Here is a 21,876-nt window from a genome sequence, read left to right as displayed (position 1 = left end):
AGTTTGAAGACTACACAATGTCGTTGAAGCCATTGATCAGAAACAAAAGGTGACCCTGCCCCCGGACATAGTAATCCCTGTTTCGCTGACCACACTAAAATTCTGTGATAGGTGCTATGCAAAATCCTTTTTCTGTTTGGAACATTGCATAATGCATTGGCAACAGTTGGTCTCTTCCAAATTCATCGTTATCATTTAAAACTCATTTTTGCTGTTAAGAAATAAAAAGCATCCAACAGCCCTTTGGAAACAAATGACATTCATAAGAACACAACTATCATTTCATATTTTTAATTTTCGTTTGTGGATGATAATTTTGTACATGATAAAGACATTCGTTCAACATATTACTGGTTACTCATAACTATACTGAGCAATCAAGTATATAACTACAAACAAGCAAATGAAAATATAAAATTTGATTTCACAACATAAGTCGCAATGGTACAATGTATGTTATGGCATTTACACATGTGCAAGTTTTTCTGGAATGAGCAGATTGTTTAAAAACAGTCAAATACAGTTTTGTCTATAAATATAGATACACTTTCAGTTAAAACTGAGACCTGATACAAAAATATATCTTGGAAAGTTGCCTGGGTGCTTTTTAAAACATTAAAACGCTATGAGCCATTCCAAAGCATTTCCAGCGTGAAAACGGAAATGTTATCAACAGGGCCATTAATCCATCCTCAATAGAATAACCAGTCAAGGCAGATTTGTTTTAAACATGAAGAACACTGAACTTGGTTTCTTCAATTATTTTGTTTGACAAAGACACAATGGGGCCAGCCCGTATTTTAAACAAGACAAAACGAAAAGTTGTATTACTCTGACCAGGTGCTTTCCAGCACATTTTATAAAAGGTCAATTGCAATTTTCATATTTGTTATATATACAAACATACGTGTACTTCTAGAAGTAGAATATTATATCTATATACATGTTAATGAAAATTACGTCATTGAAATGGGCTTTAGATATGCCTATTTACAAAAGGTCAGAGTAATAAAACTCATACTGCAAAAAATATGTGCCCTATGTTTTTTAAACTATGTCTTAATTTACATGAGTTGAAACCAAAAAATGCTCTATTTCGTTAATAGGAAATAGTACAATTAGTTATATTATGGTAACTTTACAGATTGTTATAACACATCAAAAAAATATACTGAACTTTAATCAACACTTATTGTTACATTTTTGTGGGGCACAAATGCATCTTTTTAACTTGTGCAACAGTTTGTATGTTATGTCTTTATTTCAATATTTATTATGCTGCAAGTATGCTTTTGATTCATACAACTAAACTTATAACAAAGTTTCTCTATATCATACCAAAAACTAAAATTCATTTCAACACAAATACATGTACCTCTTTTTTACAATACATTACAATTGTTCTTATATACAAAGTTAAAATTTTCATACATGTACATGATAAACTTTAAAAATGGACATTTACAATGAGAGATGAGCTGATAATGAGAGTGAATTTTCTCATACTAAACCTACTTTTAACAAGAGCGCCACAGAGCAAACTCTAAAGGCTCAACATTTTTTAATGTCAAACAAATTAGAATAACTCAACAAATATAAAAGCCAGGGCCGGTTTCAAAAGATATTTAAGTTGTGAATGATACGCTGCTACAGGCAGAATGTAGACGATAAATATTATTCTGATATTATTAGTTTACTTAGGCCAAAAACTGGAGTTACGTTATGGCCCAGGTTATAGTATTTCACAATGGTGATAACAAACCCCCGTTTTTGGCTAAAAATGGTTGCCATTTCGCAAAAACAATCTGATTATGACACTGGACTGCATTTTTCATTATTGAACTGGCAAATATGATAACTTGCTTCATTTGTTTTCATATGATCTAACATCTGAAAATCAAATCAGCACCTTATATACACTAAATAAGCACTTTCTTAAATTTGGTGATTTCATGTGATCTTCACAGCCAAATGTATAAAACTTGGACAAATTGTCCACAGGTTATCTTTTGGCTACTTGGCATATTCAAATGATTGGATTCGTTAAAAAGTTATAATTGAATAAATATTGACCAATCAAATAACATTTTGGCTTACTTCGACCAAAGAATTGAATCAGTTTTATGCAATTGGCTGCAGCACACTCGTATTGGAAGATGACCCCGTCATGACAACAGTGAGACTGACTGTACACAAAAATATCCTATCATTCAGAAGAATTTATTCTATCATACATACATATTTATCGGATCAATTGAGATTGATTTGGTAAATCCCTGACATAGAAGTCATCAAAATTAATCTTTCCTTGAGCAAGCCCGAATGCTAATGTTCATATAATCAGCAGATTACAGCCTACAAGCCCAGCTATATAAAGATGAAACAAAACCTAGTTTTTTTTCAGACGAAAGGGCTTTCTTCGTACTGGCAGGCTTTGCTCACTTTGATTTTGATCACTGGATTTTAACTTCAATATTAACAGGAATATCTACCAATACTTTTCAAAAATTAGTATGACATTGTCAACATTATATATATTGGAATTGTCACTTCTGCAATTTCCCTATTGGCTTCTGTTTTAACTTATCAGGCCAGAGCATATCAATGATATATTGAATCTAAACAGATCAAAGCAATTATACCTAATACCTACATGTATAAATAACATATAAATCACATCTCTCTACAGTTAACTTTTAGATTATACATCACTCTGGGTTAAATATGCAGAAGCCTATTGCTACAATTTAACAAAAGCATGATACATGCAAGTCTTAATCCTACCAAGTAAAAAAATACTAAGACATACTCATATAGTGTAACCATTAAACATTAATAACCTTCATATTATTTTTTCAGTTCTTTGATGCAACAACACTCAACACATTAAAATCACTTGGAATTATTTGACTGAACTTTAAACAATATAGGATTTGAGTTTTTTCTGCCTACAATATCATTATTTTTCATCTTATGAGCTTTTTTTATTATCAAACTTAAAAAAATAGACTATTAAAATTGAGAATTAAACAAAAGGAGTTAATAATAGAAAGTATGAAATACTTGTATATGCAAACATCAATGTGGCAATTTTTTGCAATAACATCATGAAATCTTCAAACCATGTCATATGAACATAGAAATGTTAAGTACAAAAGCTATTGGTATATACATGTATATAATTGGAAATGTGAATGACGACTACTGAATGGGGAAACTGAGATCACATTTTGAACATCATGTTAAACAAACTGCTTTGTGAACATGTATGGGACATACCCATTAAAATATGAAGTCTTGCTCTCTGAACCTAGCATAATAATGTGAGTTGCTGTTAGCATACCGTAATGTTGTTCATTATTCCATCATTCTTCATATAAAGCATATTTCTATTATTTACTCAGTGCTGGCTGCATTTGTTAATTTATGAAATATTCTATCGATGAAGATCAATGATGATGAGTGAATGAAAATGAAACCAACAGAATCAGGTAGATTTCAAAAATTCCTAGTGTAACAAAAATTGCATTCCTGTATTCTAAATAACGCATGTCAAACCTTCAAACTGCAAAATGATCAATGCATCAATTGTGAACTTCCTCAAAACATAGAAATGCAGTTCCAGGTTGTTAGCTGTGCAATTACCAAAATACATGGGCCTGAAGTATCGCAGACAATTAGACCATTTATTTGGTAAATGCATACTTATAACCTTCGACCAGTTTAGTGTTTGTGATTACATTTTGTCTAACAGCCGCTTTTTAATCTACTGATTCACCGAATTACTATCAATAATGACCGACAGTTTTCCAAAATAAGCATATATCAGAAATTAAACAATACTGCCATTCCATTGGACAAACATATAATTTCAAACACTAAGGCAAATTAAAAATGTATGTAACTTGTATCACAGTCCTCATTATTAGTATTCTCCCTTTGATTCCTTTCACTATCTTCATGTTCTTCCTTTCAAAATAATGGATGAAAATGATTTAAGCTTTTTCCAGAAACACAAATAATAAGAATAGTTTATTTTATATACTTCTCAAAAAAAAATAGCTCATAGATGGTAGCCGATTTCAAAAATTATTTAAAAGCTTTCGAATGATGTAATTTTATAGGCCTTTCTCAACCATTGAAAACCCTTTTGTAACACAGAAACTGTATGAAAAGGGCAACTCTACTTTTTCTACTTAACTGAAAAAGGTTCAGTGAATTTCATTCATTTCTTTGGCTCCCCATGTTAGCAAATGTACAAAAAAAAAGCCAGAGATAATAGCCATTTAACATCTTAAACATTATTGACAATACATTCAACAGCTTAATTTCATTATTGTTACAATACATGAATCATTTTGAGACAATACAGATGTATTCACCTACATGTATATACACCATCCAATGATGTCAATTAACTGTGCCTGATTTGCTTTGAGCACCGAGATTCAGCACTTATAAATGCTTTCAACCATTACAGATTTTACGAACATGTTTGTGAAACAACTGACACAACACCGAACCACCCTGATATCAATGTTCATAACTGTTAAACCAATGGAGAGATTAACAAGTCATGTGAAAACCCTGGACAAACAAATGCATGTGGACTTGATTTCAAAATATTCTATTTGAAACAAAGTAGGTAGTTATTAAGGGTGGTCTTAAATCTCATTTAGCCCATATCAAGTGCATATTTAGGACATATTCACATCATACATGTAGTTTAATGACACAATTTTCATTTCAATTCTGTTTGGGTTTTTTGGCAAAGTTTTAAAATAAAGTTGATGCTTCCATCTCTTTATCTGAGAAAATTCCTGTCTAATATTAATTTGGATTTTGTTCGAGACAAAATTTTACTGCAGAGATGAAACTTTTTTTTTCCATCTCAAAATTTGGCAAAATAGGTAAAAATGAAAATGAAATAAAGTCCTAGCATTCATAATTTTAAATCACAAGGTTAGCAGAAGCTTATCAAGGTGGGAATAAAACAGAATAACGCTCAAAAGCCTAATTCATCACAAGATAACAAACATAACCATCCCTGACATGTACAAGTGACTGGCACCTTTCCTTTTAATCTTTGCTCCATACACATTTTCCATTCAGCCATATTATTGTAACAAAATATAATAAATAGTTCCTCATAATACACCATCTGGCCAGCACCTGCTTTCTGATGAGGAGGCAGCATTTTAGCACGCCAGCCTCTAAGATATATTGAGAAGACCGAGTCTAACGGTAGTGAAGCATCATTAGGTGGCTATTCGCTGTCTTTTGGGAGATGGTCCGATGTTTTCTGAGGTCTCGTCTTCCTCTTCCTCGTCTGAATCTTCATCTGGGTAATCTACCAGGCCTATACCAGGCTAAAATAAAGATTTTAATACATTTATTGATATATGAAGTTTACCTTGTGGTTGTTTAAATATTGCAGCACTTAAACATAGTAGTAAATAGTTTGTTTGTTCTTTTTCCACTTGTTTCAGTATGTATGTGAATAGTCTTCATAGTTTGGTACCATATTTTCCCGACAATAAGGCGATCCGCTTATAAGACGACACCCCTACTTTGCCTGTGAAATCTTGTGTTTTTGTCTTGACTCGTTTATAAGACGGGGTAGATTTTTAAAGCAAATCCAGCACTTGAAATTCTCCAAGTCTATGATAATGTTCAAGCTTAACAGTCAAATATCAACTAAATTTGTTCATTTGCTTGGGATTATTGATTTTTATTTTCCGATGGTATGGTATGTTTGAACCAGCCTAGACGCAATTTTGGGATTTAAGTGGGTTCATACGGTATTTGATTGACCTATTTAAATACAAACCATTGCAGTGCATCTTTGATCTTTACACAGCTCGTGCTGTGACGTCACAAATTGTACTGTTTGATCTGCAGCCCACAAACAGAACAAATTCCATCACATGTGTTAATGAGTTATATATTTTCTCAAGTGTTTGTTTGGATTGCAGTTGATGGGACTTAAATTTTGAGTAATAAATAACCATTGATGATTGCAGATAAATTAATGTAACGATTAATGAAATATGTATTGAAATCTGCTAGTTACATGCATGTGCATAATATATACAAAGCCTTATAGTAAGGAAAAAGTAAGTTTTATTTACGACATAGAAAAAATAACAATGCATTATTAAAAAAAAAATTGTCAAAATATTTTTATTTTAAAGGTAACAAAATATGTCTCCTGTGAAAAACAACGTGTTTGGACCGATAACATGTTATATTGAGTGTTCATCGTAGCGAAACCAAGCAGATCTATGGTCGTCTTAATCCGATGGGTGTTATCGTGTCACTTTTATTGGGGTGTCATCCACAGACAATAAATCAGTCAGTTGAATACCTTGTGTTGAATATTCCTGATTATGACTCTATTCTTTATGAAATTCTTATAGACTCGCCTTTAAGACGGGCCCCTTACTTTAAGGTTCAAAATCAGGACCAAATTTCCCCGTCTTATAGTCAAGAAAATACGGTACATTATATTTGCACACAAAAGATAAAAAATACATATTATTTAACATGTGCAAGAAAAAAAATTGACCCTGGGGGCATAATTTGAACACTCCTGGTAGAGGCCCACCATATGATGCTACATACCACATATCAACAGACTGGGCCCAGTTGTTTCCGACAAGATTTTCAAAGATTTCCCTGTATATCTTCATGTAAGACAGGTGACACCCAGTGCATGGTCAATTATGACACCAGGGGCATAATTTGAACAATCTTGGTAGAGGACCACTAGACAATGTTACACACCAAATATAGCCTAGCCTGCTTACCCGTTTTCCATGTATTGCATTGTTGGCTGAGGGGGTAGTGACAGGTGATGAAGCAGGCGTGGGGCATGAGCCTGTGGGAGTTCTTGGGGACTGGCAGATTGGACTGGTCGGGCTGTTGGGGCGCTCAGGGGAGTTGAGCGGGCTCGTTAATTGGCTCGACTTGAGGGATATGTTGATCGGAGAATTGGTCTTATTGATTATCCGAGGTGGACTGTCTTTAAGGTCATCCACTTCTTTTGCTGAAACAAAAGTATCAGGAGAATTAAACCATGCAAAACCTATACTATGTTTTGAAATGGGAACCTGATGCCAAACACAGATCCAATTAGGTAAGGCCCAATAGTAAGAACATATTATGTCAAAGATAATTATTATTATTTATCTAAGGAAGAGCGCCGGCAGCAAGCAAAGCTGAAACCATAATATTTTTTAGATAATTGGCAGGGAGCCATATGGCGACAACATGTCCTGTCTGTTAAATGCATTTTTTACAATAAACTATTGAGGCAGAGAGTTAGTTTCAAAGGCTGTAAATGGATTTTTACTCACATGATTCAACTCCATCAATGGCAATTTAGTAATTTGAAACTAACTAACGTCTGGGTACATCAAAAACTAAGGTGGTTGTATTCTTTAGACTCTAGAGAGTAAATTATGGTATTATACATTTTCTTTATGTTATGATACAATAAATTATAGTTACAGAATATAAATATTTAGGTTTTATTCACGCTGGAAGTGGTTCGTTCTGCAAAACCAAAGACTATATTCACAAACAGGCACCAAAGGCAATGTTTTGTCTGTTTAAAAAGGCAAAATATTTATGTTTCACTGACAATTAAATTTTGTTTAACATTTTTTTTTTTTAAACATGATCATTTTTTATGGTTGTGAATGTTGGACATTTGGTTATAGTTATGTACTGGAAAACATTTAATTGAAATTCCTTAACTATATATTAAATGCCATAAGTAGAACACCCACCTTTATGATATATGGTGAAATGAGTGTCAGCCTTTGCATATAGATAAGCGTATTGTCAATTACTGGTGAGCTGTCTATTTGATTGGTCCATCTTGTAATAAACTCTCAGTTTCAGTATTAAATGTCATATTGAGTAGATTCATGTATTCTGCAAATGTAAGAGCTAAAAACTTGAAATGGATTAAAAAAAGAAGAAAAATATTTTGATCACATGTGGACTTATTAATGTTTGGCAGTCACAAATTCCCCCAAAAAACATGTTTAAAAAAATAGAGTGAAGCAGAAACTGTCTGTTTTTGAATGAATGGTACACCACTGTCGGTGTCCCCTTCAAGCCAATTTGTGAATTATTAATTGTTTATAGAACTTATGAATTTGAATCTTGGTAAAACACTGCCAAAATTGTAGAATTGACCAGTTTGTTCTGGTCACCCAACTGACCCTATCCATTTTCCAACTATTCTATTTTGTTTATTGCCCCCCCCCAGCAGTATATGAATGACTTTCTCAGTATTTATATAACTCACAAGAATTAGAGCAAGTTGGACAATTTATTTAAAAGCTTGTCAACTGCTATGGAAAATCCCATAAGGCCACACCAAATTGATATTTCGTTCCGCGGATTTACCGCTCCTATTTTTTTGAAAATGTAAAAAAAGAAATTATATTTTTTTTGTGCGCCCGCACCTCCATTTTGCCAAGCAGATTTTTTTCTGGTAATAATTTACTAAAAGGCTAAAAATAATCAAGTATAATTTTTCTACGCTAGTTTTCGTGTTTTTGTAAAGGGAAGTTACCGATGCATAGTGTTCTTATACTGTATATCGATCGGTTTAGCATGGGTTTCAATAAATTCAATCAAAATGGCAGCTTCCGGTATAAACAATGTGGTTCAAAGTTTGGAAATTAAATCTTATTTTTGACAATAAATATGTTTTGAGCATGCTTGAAGTCATTGTTGATCGTCTCATGCACTAAAGGATCATTATTTAAAGCAATCATTATGCAATAAAGCATGTGTATCCGAGACATGTAGAGATTATATTGCGTAATTAGTGACTCGTTTTGAATGGAAATCGGAATGATCAACTTAGTACTATTTTATTCAAGTCATAATACAAGGGACCAAAATTTTACCTCGTTACGAAGATGACAGGTTCAACTTAACTGGAACATGAGTCATTGTTTGGTCCAAATTGAAGTATCGAGCTCATTTTTGATCAAATTCTGACAAAACAACAGTTTTGAACAAATATCTTTTCACAAATAACGATATAAACACTGGTCTGGATATACCTCAACTTAAGTAAGTCTAAGTTTATCACCTTATATTTTGTTTTTATTTGCAGCATAATCCGGGATTGTAATGCACTTGTCAATTGTAACCACTGCCCCGCCCACCCCTCGCACTTGTTCCAGGGGTATACCGGGGACAGCAGAGACAATTGGCTGTGTTTTTACCTTTCAGGTGGCCCAGCAGTGCCTAGTGAATGTGGTTTCGTCTTCATATTGAAAATAGTCTGGAATGGGCCTCACACAGGTATTCGGGGTTGCGGGGCCATTTGGCAGGGATTTTACCAGCAGTGTGTCCCTGCAGGTCGGGTATTTTACCCGGGTTTTGAGAGACCGGAAGTCAAAGTCCCCACTATTCCGGACTTGGGGGGGGGGGGGGGGGGGGGGGGGGGGGGGGGCATATACAATTGGCTGGTGCATAAAAACATCTAAATAATCAAAAAAAGTACTCTGAAAAATACCCATGTTCTTTTTGATTTAATAAGCACATGTCACTGCATTTCCTGTGATAATAAATACAAAATTTAGTCTATGTTATATAAGAAATTAGATTCATCTATATAATGTTTGTACTAAACACGGATGAATAAATAGTATGTTTTCCGACATTTTCCCAATGTCCATTAGAGGTTCAGTTCAAGATGGCATTAAAATGGGTTTAATGGCAATTATTTTGAACAATCTTTGGATATAAGGAAAAATATATTTTTCGCTCTTCGCTCGCTTCGGTTTTTATGAAAACTGACAAAAAAATGTTGTTGTTTTTTTCGTTCGCTCGCTCAATTTTTTTGGCAAAAATCCGAGGAACTAAACATTAATTTGGTGTGGCCTAATGCATGGTCAAGATACAGCCTGGACAAAGTTCAGTCTGGATGGACGAAACACGAACATACACGAATCCACCACTTGACAACTATGTCTCGCTTACTGCAAAGCAAACTTGACAATAATAACATCAGAAACGGAAAATTAAATCATTAATATCTGTAAAAAATAAATCAAATAACTTTTTTGGGTTTATTTTCCCCACTTTTTTGGACTTATCACCACTTTTTAGGGACTTATCACGCTTATTTTACCTTTTTTGGGACTTATCGCAATTATTCTCCCTTTTTGGAAATTATCATGCTTTTTTTCCTTTTTTGGGACTTACCACAATTATTTTCCCTTTTTTTAGACTTATCACGCAGTTTAATTATTTTAAACAAAAATCACTTGATATGTTTAATGTAATGCTCTTTCCAACATACATGTATAGGAGTTTACTGAATAAACTTGAACTTGTAATCTGTAACTAGAGTATTAAGTTATTTATTAAGTCAAAATTATGCAACATAGAGCTATTTACTGGTATTCACTTTTGACTAGATGTTTAAAAATAAAACTGCTCTAATAAGAATATAACAGTACCTGTTCGTCTTGGTTCAGCAATTAGTTTACTGAGCTCCATGTCTGAGCTCCTGATAACGTCTGACATTGGCACAATGTTCTCGCCATCATCACCATCGTCATCCTGGTCAAACCACATTTCTTCATCATCATCCATCGCACGCGGGTCACGCCGAAATCGGTTGTTCCGCAGTGATAGAGCTGCATTACTGTAACATATTTTTCAACGAGTTTAACATGTGTATGTATTAGTTTTTCTGTCATTGAAATCATTTATTTAGAATATAATGTACATTGTAGTCTAAAATGAGTACAGAATTCCTTTAAATAGGCAATTTTACATCACTAGGGGCTACACGTTTATTTGAAACTTAAAAAATGAAGTGTTTAATGTGGCATCACAAATTTTTTGGGAGTCAATTATTTGAGAAAAGTAACATTAGTAAGTTATCAAGATTTCAGTGTATTTCATACATTTCAACTGCATTTGCGAGTCACCCTACATCAAATCGAGGCTTGCAACTTTCAGACAAAAAATCTGTGACAAATCAAATATATCAGAGAATCCAGTTTATGAATAATGTATGGGTTATATATATGAATGATATAAAATGGAAGAAAATGTAGTGATGTACATACATGACATACCCCTCAAAGCCGGCCGTCTTGTCTTTCACGCGGTCCTGCTCGTACGTGGCCTTGAGCGAGTCAAATGTGTTCACATAGTCCACGTGTTCTAGGTCGGTCATGTGTGTCTCCACTATGTGGTTGCATAATGACTTTATGCCCTCCTAAAAGATACAATACAATTTAAATACACATTTAATTTCCAAAACAAAATCAGTACAAAGAGCATGACAGGAAACAAGTTACAAATTATGATTTTTTACTGGTTACTAGGACGTTATTTCAACAACCTTAGACATGTTATAGTGCATATATTAATTAGCCAGTGCTGTCAATAAGCAGTCTCGGTCAAACCAAGACAGCGTTAACTAAAACTTTTTTCAAGTTTTAAAATATATTGGTCTCTCTTGGTACTATTCGTATCTTACAGGTCACCTTTCAAACCTTTTAACATTTCTTCCATAAAATAAAATGGTGCAGAAAACGTAAATACTCAAAAATTCAAAGATGTCATGTATTTCCTGGCTAATTTAAACATCATTGTTTTAGAAAAAAGTTCCAATTGCATAATTTGACTTCGTGTGGGTTTCATGTTCTTTGACAAAAACTATCTGGAAAGATATTCATGATAACATATGGTTGCACATATCAACTTTAAAACTTACCAGGCGAACATACTCAAACAGCTCAATCATGGCAGAGTTTAGAAGATTGTATTTATTGCCATTGACTTTAAATGCCTCAACGACCGGCTTAAACAAGTTCCCTTTGATTATATATCTATTGTAGAATTCCTCTTTCAGTCCAATTATTTTCCTCATAAATCGTAAGGCACCTGAAACAAAGTCACAAAGCATTAATGAGTGACAGGTACAATAAGATCAATGATTTTAATCAATGATCAGATAATCTTTTAAAACAACAAATAAGTTCCTAACCCTATCTCTTAGATGTTTACATATACATGTTTTTGAAATATTTCTTTTTGTTTGATGATCTTTTATGTTTGGTAAATTCAATGAATTTTGACCATGCTAGCTAATTAATGACCAAGGCTGCGCATATTCAATTGCTTTCTTCATGCAATATCATACAATGACAAACATACACAGTGTATGGATCAGATTTCATGTAATCACTTTTAATGATCTTTACTTGAGCATATGATATATCTCATACTTTTCATCTTTACAAAATATAACCATGAGACACGCTTAAAGTACAAAGTTTTAAGTTTTATCGAAATATCATGCAACAAAGATTTTGAATGCATACCGACAATAATTACACTTACAATGCTAAGTTCATTTAATAGGTATGATAAAGCATAAATTATATTAATAATAAAGTTATTGAACCATTCATGAGAACTGAAAGGAGGCGAAAACCAGTGATTTTTCTTTTTTAACCACCTGTACCTTATTGATTTGGAAAATAATCATGTCAAATAATTATAATGAAGATGAGATCATGGTAAAAATAAGATAAAATTACAATACCACATTCTTTTGACCTACATATATTAAGAACAGACCATTTTTAAACCACAAAGAGTGGATGAGATGATTTAATTAATGAATTCTATATAAATGGTATTTCTCATTTAATCAAGCAGAACAACTCAAAAGGTTTAAGCCACAATGACGGACCTAGCTATACAAATTAACATTATCATAGTAAACTAGACTGTGGATCCTGTATCATACACGCATCACTTGTATATATGTATTTAAATCTGAATGGCGAATCAAATTGTTTCAATATATACATATCCTTAAAATCATAGGCATGTTTAAACAAGTTCAAGGCAGTGACACAAACGATGACAGTACATCAACTTTTCCTTCTTGGAAGAACAGGCAAGCTAAAACAGGGTAACTAACTAACATTAAAAACAAACTCAGAACTTACATAGCAACAAGAATGTGTGTCGTGACCTGAGAAGCACAAGGACTCGGCGTAGAAGGTCTTTGCTGATGATGTAGTTTTTGATATTGTATGTGTGATGCTCCACACAGAATGACAGCAATTCCAGAATCAGGCTCAGTAACTGAGCTGTCTGAAAGTCATCTGAAATTACAGAATGGAAAACATTTCATAGGACTTATTTCAATTCAGTCACTTCCATAATACTTCATTGCACAGAAGTGAGAAATGTTAAAGACAATTCCTTCCATATCAATGATCCTTGATGATTTTTTAAATAATTTTAGCCTGGTCTAATATGAACTTTCCCCATAATATTTATACTTCCTACAAATATATTTTAACAAGCAGAATTACATTCAACCATTTTCTATATAGATACTAGTCCTGGATGCTTTTTAAGAGATGAAGGGTAGTATCCCATATTGATATTAAAACTGTTATCTATGTCACTAGACCATCAACTGTCATTGTATTTAAACGTTATAATTATGTTTTCTATAATTGCTAAATTTACCTTTACTTGGCTTATCCTCTGCTGTAACTGCAAACAAAGGAGCCGTCAACACGTGCATACTGTGCTTGTAGAAGAAACTCAAGAACTCAGTCTTTTCTGTTTTCTGAAATGTAAATGTTGCAGAATAAAGCAATGTTTAAATGATTTTTTCCCACCTTTTTTTAATGTGACAAGGGCCCTTAGTAGTGTTGGGAATCGGTTGCAATTTTATTATCGATGATCGGTTCCACTCAAGTAACCGATTATCGATAGTACAATCGATTTTTAAAATACTAGATAGTACCGGAGTTGTAGTTTTATTCATGTACAGTATTAAACTCTTAATCATTATATGCATATACCTTATGTCTATGATTGAAGTTATTAAGTGTTGTTGTATAAAAAATAGTTCATTTACTTGCTCATTGTGGCTTTCATCAGCCATTTTGTTAAAAATAACATCTGAACACTAACTAATATATATATTTATTTATTTTTTTTTTTTTTTCGATAATCGATTATAACTAAATACTATCGATTGTCGCCGATTTCAGGCCCAACCAATCGACTTTCGATAATCGATCATCGGAACATCACTAGCCCCTAGAAGAGTGAAAATAGCAACAAAATGCCTAAAATTGGGAATTTACAACAGAATAATTCAAACAAAGAAACTAAGCAATGGCACTTGATTACTTGTTATGAGTTGAGATAAAAATATATATATAATTTTATGGATTGTGAATTTTGTGTCTTTTTTGTGTGAATAAAGCATTCTTTTTTAAATTGTGAACAGGGCATTATTTTGATCCCATTTTCAATAAAAAAGTAACACTGAAATGATTCAGCTTTTAAAGTGAGAATGACAAAAGGAAACCATAATTTCTAGAGAAATTGTTTTCAGACACTTGAGTTCTGTGTTTGAATAATGTAGATATATTTTTTAAGCAGTTAATTTTGAAACACAGGCTAATTTGACAGGTGTCATTATTCCTTTTAGTTTTGCACTGAGCAGCCCCTAAAATAGGTACAGGCCTTAAATACTGCAGATGTAACTAGCCATATCTTTAGGCAGTCTGTGAAATAACCAGTTGTCCAAGACCACTAATATTTGACGAGGATTCATGCCTTGTAGTATGAGTCTTGTGACTCTTCGGTTCAAAAGCCAACAAGACAGAATTAAACCATGAACAACTCTGAACAACTCTCAGTCTTCCTGAAATTGTAAAATATCTGCATGTCCATCGGACAGGCATGCTGGAAAGTTTACCCTGTCTGAAAAATTATTTGCCTGTACGAAAAAAAATGACACCGAAGCCGAAGCATATTGAGTGCTGACGATTTTGATTGTGCCTTGTTGCAAACCAAGTACCAATCAATAAATACAATTACAGATGCATCATATTTACTCATTTTCTCCGCTAATCAACATCATGATTACATATTTAAAATGGCATACTTTTGTCGATTTTTTGTGACGTCAAATATCATTGGGAACGACTTACTACGGCTTAGGCAAATAATCAGCGAAAAGAGAAACGTTTTGCATACATTTGGCTTTTAGGTACATTTTCGCAAATCAGTCGTCCAAAAATATGTCATCTGGACCATCATTTATGCAAGATATAGAAGACAGATGATGCCCACCAACTGTACTGGTTATTTTATCATAACTTATTATGTCTAAGCATACTAACTGTTAGGACAGCGATCATGTTCTCTGGGTCAATCAACAGACGTATGATGCCCATCAACTGTACTGCCCCTCCCATTTCTGGATCAGGGTCGTTGATCATTTGTTCAATGACTAGGTTGATTAGAAGGTCATCCTGAAAAAAAAACACACAACAGTTAAATGTTGCATCATTCATATTTGTAAGCAAAACATAGAAAAGTTAATCATCATACAATACACAAAACTTAGATACCACAACTTTATGATTTGTCAACTTACTATTTGGGTTGAATGTTACATGTACCTCATAAGTTTTATATCATACAATGCCCCCTGGAAGCCTTTTGGATCATGTATTTAAACTTATTCAGCCAAGATAACAAATAACAGGCCTTACTGGTAGCTGTGTCCTATGACATTTCACAGACTAAATTTAATTTGGACTACTTTAATTTGAACTAATAACATAAACCATTATCAACAGACACTACTATAATATCATGAATGCTTCAGTTCTAGTAAATGCTTGAGACAATAATTATTTTTTTTGAGAAAGAAAAAGAACAAACTTCTTACATCATCTTGTGATTGGCCCTCTTTAACAATGAACTCTCGGACCATGGACGGACTGAAATCTACGACATATGAGAATATATCGATAGCAGCGCACTTCATCTTGGCATCATCTTGCTGCAGAATAAACTCGATAGCCGGTAACACGCCAAACCCTGATAGTGTCTGAAATTACAGATCCAAGCCATTTATAATTAAAGCAATAATAGATCAAATACAAATATTAATACAGATCAATTTGACTTCCTAATTATTATCATCATGTCTAGCAATGACCTTACAAAATAATTTGTTATATTTTTATTTTACGCTCAGTATCAGAACTTTTGCCTTGATGCCATATCTAATGTTGGAATATATATTATTTGTCTTGTACATTCATAAAAGTTATTGTTAAAACTAATAGTTAATGTTCTTTAATAGGTTTGGACTGGTTAATTTCTGTGGGTCATGTAAAAATAAATTCGCAAAATTACGGGGAAAGAAACTATATATGATAAGTTTTCAGTCTTTTAAAACTAACAGTCAACACAATAATGCCATATTTTATTTTTCCCAAATGATGCCTAAATCAAGAGACCAACCTTAAAGAAGGACTCCTTGCTCTGTGGTTGTAGGATCTGTGAAAATGTACAGAACTCCTTGAGGAAGAGGACCAGGTCCCTCCGTGCATCTTCATCCTTCTTCTCAGATGTGATGCTAGCAAACAGCTGCAATAGGAACTTCTCATCATCCTAAAAATATGAAGTGATGTGTAAAATGTTTTATGAAATCAACTAGTGGTTCAAGCTGGAAAGCACTGCAGAAGTAAAAGCAGGATTGATGGCTTGTGCTAATTTCGACCAAATGGTGCATAGTATCTCAGAAAATCCATCACAGTAGATAATTTTACAACTTAGGTATGATTTATAATTCATACCTGATATCAGGAAGAAAGAAGTTTCCTGTAAATGTTGGGAAAGCACAGTCAACAACTTACCTGTACCATACTAACAATTTCCACTTTGTTGAAGTAGATAAAAGAGGTGAGAGAAGACATCATGTTTTCATCAAACACAGAGGGGGTGGGAAGTATCACATCTTGAATATACTGTACTCGAAATGTCTGATGTATCTTATTCACTAGTTCCTGATTTGAGAATGGTATCACTTCCTTAAATTTGGCAGACTTTTGTAGAAACTCCCTATGTTTTACAGGAGTCATATGTGATGGGTCAAATTCTAGCACACCGATTATGTCAAATATTGTATCCTCTTGAAACATTATATCAAACAGTACATTTTTGTTCAACAGAAACAAACTTTTCACTATGTCATATAAATAATGAAGGCCATGTATATTTTCTAAATCCTCGCACATATGAAAGAGGTCCAGAAGTTTGCGAATGTATCCATCCTGTTCAACAGCGGTGGCGAGTTTTTCTCTCCGCACCGGCGAACCCAGCACACTGCTGAACAGTTCAGAGATCTCGGCCAGTTTGCCAAGATCACATGTTGGCAAATCGATGGGGTGGGCAACTTCTGGCATCTCTTCGAACCGCTCATCTTCAGATTCCTCAATAATATCCTGGGTAATCTCCACAGACGGGTCCTTCCCTTGAACCTGAAAGAACATTACATGGCCTCATTATAATTTGCACAGTTTGTCTACAGATCACTTTTTCAGTTTAAGAAATTCAGATTTTCATGTTAAAATAAGATAAATATTTAATGCTGACTTTGCAGTAATCAAAGGAATTTTAAGACTTTCTACTAGCCCTAAACATTATTACTACATTTTTAACTTAAGGCTAATGCAAATTTTGTTCACTGCTGTTCATCTTCCAATTTCCGTAACATTCAGTTTAGTTTAAACTATTTGTTTAGGTTGATAGTGAAGAGAGCATTAAGCCAAAAGGAATCTCTCTGAAGTCTGTTTTCTGTGTAGCTAGCAGTACTGGTGTCCAACAAGAAATTTTCAATAGTGATACGTAAATAAATTACTACATGTAGGTCGACACCTACACCAATATACTAACAAGAATCTTGGGTATCTGATTTTGTAAGAATATAATATAAGTTGTATAGGTATATCGTACATTGCAGATTTTTTCCCAGATTTCATCACATCCGGTCTTTTCTTGGAAACTGAGAGCTAGGTCGTAGTTTTCTCCTTCCGACCACACGATCAGTGTCTCCTGAAAAGTATGAGTATATGAACCCACTTTAGAACTGGTACCATACTGTAAAATGAGATATTTGAGATGTTTACCACACACAATAGACACAGGGGTGTGTGGTAATGATGGGGGGGGGGGGGGTCACAATAGCTTAGCTTTTTTTATTTAATTGGCATCCTTGAGTTCATGTAAAACATATTAATTTGGATTTTCTCTGGAATACCGATATTTAAGTACCTTGATTTACAATTCTTTCCACTATAGTCCAACTATTACGACATGCCAACTTCATAAAGGAGTATTCATATAGTTGAAATTATGACTTCTTGTAACATTGACACTTGGTTTAGATATTTAGAGAATAAAATATATAATTTTTTGTGCACCCAAAGACTCCATTTTTTAAAGTTTAGCCCATCAGTAGCTTGTACCTGTTGCTTTTGGTAGGCAGTGTCTGGCAATATTCTGGACTCAAGCAGCAATGATCCTGAAGAAAAATGTACTATTTAATTATATCTTGATAAATCAGGGATCAAGCTAGACCTTAGAAACAGGGAATAGGGAGATTTATAGCTATCATTTTTTTCTTTTATTTTATTCCCAGAAAATCTAAGACTATGTTAGCTTAAAATAACAATTTCTCTACAATTCAGCCGCAGTAAGTCATCTTTAGGATTCAAGTTAGGACTCGCAAAATGTGAAAGAAATTTGAATATTGCAAGTGACCTTTGTTCAAGCTCTGCATTGCACAACTTCCCCAAGTAAAATCTCATTTTATCAAAAACAGAGCACTTGATTGTGAAACTGGGCTATTTGCTTACCAGAAACATTTTTAATATTTAAGGGCGCACTGAGAGTAGACATGATCGTAGTAAGGTTCCATTTGTCATTGACATTGGAATGCTTCAGTTAGTAATAAGTTAACCCATTCTATCGAAGCATGTTTTGGGTTTTCCCATGGTTAATCTGGATCCGTAGGTAAAATTTAGGACCGTTATTCGCAAAAATATGTGAGTGCATAATATAGCTAAATACTAACCCTGTTCTTCTCCCAAGTCTTTCTCTAGCTTGATTCCTGAATGAACAAATGGAAAATTACATCCCTTTAGACATTATTTCTAAGTAGCGTGACGTCTTCCATTTCCTTAGAAATTGCTTTCTTCATAAAGATATTTTTTTAAAAGCTATTTTTCATCCAAAATATAAGGCTAGAAGTCTCTTCTCTCAAGCCAAAGAACAAATCAAATATACTGCAGTATTTTAAGGAAAATAATTGAAGCTTGAAATTGCAAAAACTGTTGTTTTTTCAAAGTATGTTAGATTAACACCATTCATCACTCAACCATATTACACACATATATATATATACACCATGTTTTGAAAACTTCCTTCTACGTCTTTAATGATAAATTAATAACGCTCTCAATGTCATTGAACAAAAGAGTGAAGTCATTATCATATTAATCTTATGCAGTTTATGTTGTGTAGGGTAAACTTTGCCTTCTCATTATTACTAGTGCTAACGACTACTGTGTTTAAAAAGTGAACAGCATGACTCCGTAATAAATAAAATAATTTATGTCATTGAACTGTAATAAAATCATACAGGAATTTATATTAATCACTTCAAAAGTTTCATTTCTTGGAAGAAATTTTCTTCCGAAACAGACTGCATAAGGCATTACAAGTAATTATGGAGACAATTATGCAAGTCTCAAAATCAGTGCAATGCAGACCATGTAAAACAGGAAGATGCTTAGAGCTATCAGAAGGAACAATGCCACCCTATCAACACAACTGTAATCCTATTATTTGCTTAAAAACTGTCATAACTTGATATTGCTGTTCTGCTTTCCAGACAGGGATATGTTTGAGTCAAATTCTGACAGCAGTTGTTTTTGTGTTATAGAAAATAATTTTAATTCATTAAGAAACTACCAACCATCAGTCTCTGATCGAACTAGGAGAGACATTCCTTTCAATCTTTCCACATATGCAGATGACACATGACCGGTGCCTCTGTCATCCCATTGCCTATCTTCATTCAGCATGTACAACTTCACACGCCGCCTGGTACTCGTGTCAGCCATGATTTATGAATATTCACGGGTTCTAGAAACCATCTATCGCATCAAACCGTCCGTTGTATTTGACACAATTGTTTCGTCTCTACAAACGAAACAATAAAAAATAAACGACCCGAAAAAAATCATAACAAAACTTGTCCTGGGTTTAAAATCAAACAGTTTTCCAAAGTTTTCATCAATGAGATATGGTAGATGGTGACTTTGTGTTACCAAAAATTAAAATGTTAAATCAAGATAGTTCAAAGTAGAGATGAAAAAATGAAAAATAATGTAGAAATTTACCTAATTAGAACACTGTAATGGACGCCATCTTGAATGTGTTAAAACTTGTTGGGGTGTCCACTTTGTAGATCAGGACGCCGGTGCCTTATTTTTTTTCCCCTGTGTATTTAGTCCGACCTATCATATATTTTGTAACCCTTTTGCACCAAAATCATTCTAAAAATTAAAATCTCGGTGAAATAAGAAATGGCCCTGCAATTTGATTTCAACAGCCATGGTAAAAAAATAGACACCGACCATTCTTTTGTACGCGAATATGTAGACAGGTGTAATGGGTCACAGACACTACGGACCATGGACACTACGGACCAGATTTAGGGACATTACGGACCATCTTCAGAAACTTACGGACCATCATTTATAATGTTTTTAAACATTTGTTTTTTTTTTAATTTATTCACTCATTGGTCTTAAATTTGTTAATAAATACTTGAATATTAGTGCTCAGTATGACAATTATCTTTAATGTAACTGAAAAATCCCATGAAATTCCAATGTTAAACATCAATGTATTCTTTATAAAGTATTATAATAATTTGAATAATAATGAACGAAATATGTGTTTATCTTATAATTGTAAATGTGAATATGAATGTTTTCATATGTGATCGATTGATTTCTGAAATAAACTTTGGGCGCATGAAATGAAGCTTTGGGTGGAGTATTCTGCAAACGAGTTGAATACAAGCAGTCTGCTCAAAGCATGTGCGAGACTTTATGGGCCTGTGTGAAAAATTAAATATGAATGTGGCTTTTGGTGACATGTGTTGTTTATTCGTGATTCATGTAAACACTGATAATGTTCTTATATGTGCTCGATTTATTTTGGTAAATAAACTGTTTTGGAAAATATTTCTGCTCGATTTATTTTGGGAAATAAACTGTTTTGGAAAATATTTCTTCTGTTGCTTTTAACTGATTTATCTGCCGATCTTTCAAATTGCGTTCATTATTTTTCACATAATTGTTATAAATGCATAGGTCTTTAACACCTTTTGGAATTTCACAAGATTTTATATTGAACCATTGATCTATTCGAACTTAATGGGATTTTTCACAGTTTTATGGAAGATATAACGTCATACTGAGCACTCATATTCAAGTATTTATTAACAAATTAAAAACTAATGAGTGAATAATTTAAAACAAGAGTTTAATTCATGGTCCGTAAGATTCCGAAGATGGTCCGTAATGTCCCTAAATCTGGTCCGTAACGTCCCTAAATCTGGTCCGTAGTGTCCCTAAATCTGGTCCGTAATGTCTGGTCCGTAATGTCCATGGTCCGTAGTGTCCGTAATTCGGTGTAATTCCCGTACCAAAATCGTACCGGGGACATAGGTCTTCACCAGGTTACTAGTCAAATAGCCCCCATTTTGATCAAATAGCCCCCACTCACATTTTAAAATTGGTCAAATAGCCCCCAAAAAACGCAGTCTTGCTTGATCCTATTCGTGTTTGCACTTTAGGCAAATTGAATCATGTATGACTTGCGCGTGTATTTGGGATAAGTACGACAGATCAGCGTTTGGGCTGAATTTCATATTGTATAATTCATTTCAACAGATTATAACGGGGA

General features: G+C 33.6%; 1 protein-coding gene across 4 annotated transcripts; it reads right to left on the bottom strand.

Moving 5' to 3' along the window:
* Nucleotides 1-275: 275 nt before the first annotated feature.
* On the bottom strand, nucleotides 276-20,548 carry LOC128207977 (serine/threonine-protein phosphatase 4 regulatory subunit 3A-like). 4 transcript variants are annotated; one of them, XM_052911216.1, is made up of 16 exons: nucleotides 20,301-20,547; nucleotides 19,874-20,100; nucleotides 18,971-19,006; nucleotides 18,363-18,418; nucleotides 17,851-17,949; nucleotides 16,752-17,375; nucleotides 16,357-16,506; nucleotides 15,776-15,937; nucleotides 15,222-15,353; nucleotides 13,546-13,648; nucleotides 13,014-13,172; nucleotides 11,768-11,937; nucleotides 11,115-11,266; nucleotides 10,497-10,684; nucleotides 6,810-7,048; nucleotides 276-5,369 (listed from the first exon to the last, which is right to left on the bottom strand). In XM_052911216.1, exons 2-16 carry the CDS (start codon nucleotides 20,019-20,021, stop codon nucleotides 5,259-5,261), a joined length of 2,529 nt encoding a protein of 842 aa, XP_052767176.1. In that variant the 5' UTR covers nucleotides 20,022-20,100; nucleotides 20,301-20,547; the 3' UTR covers nucleotides 276-5,258. The 4 variants fall into 4 exon arrangements, with proteins under 4 accessions (XP_052767176.1, XP_052767177.1, XP_052767178.1 ...); XM_052911217.1 differs by having other exon boundaries at nucleotides 11,124-11,266; XM_052911218.1 differs by lacking the exon at nucleotides 18,971-19,006 and having other exon boundaries at nucleotides 20,301-20,548.
* Nucleotides 20,549-21,876: the final 1,328 nt, after the last annotated feature.

Source organism: Mya arenaria, chromosome 11 (genome assembly GCF_026914265.1).
Source record: "Mya arenaria isolate MELC-2E11 chromosome 11, ASM2691426v1".
Taxonomy (NCBI): Eukaryota; Metazoa; Mollusca; class Bivalvia; order Myida; family Myidae; genus Mya; species Mya arenaria.
Note: the sequence above shows the minus strand (reverse complement) of the source record. Positions and strands in the feature narration are given on the sequence as shown.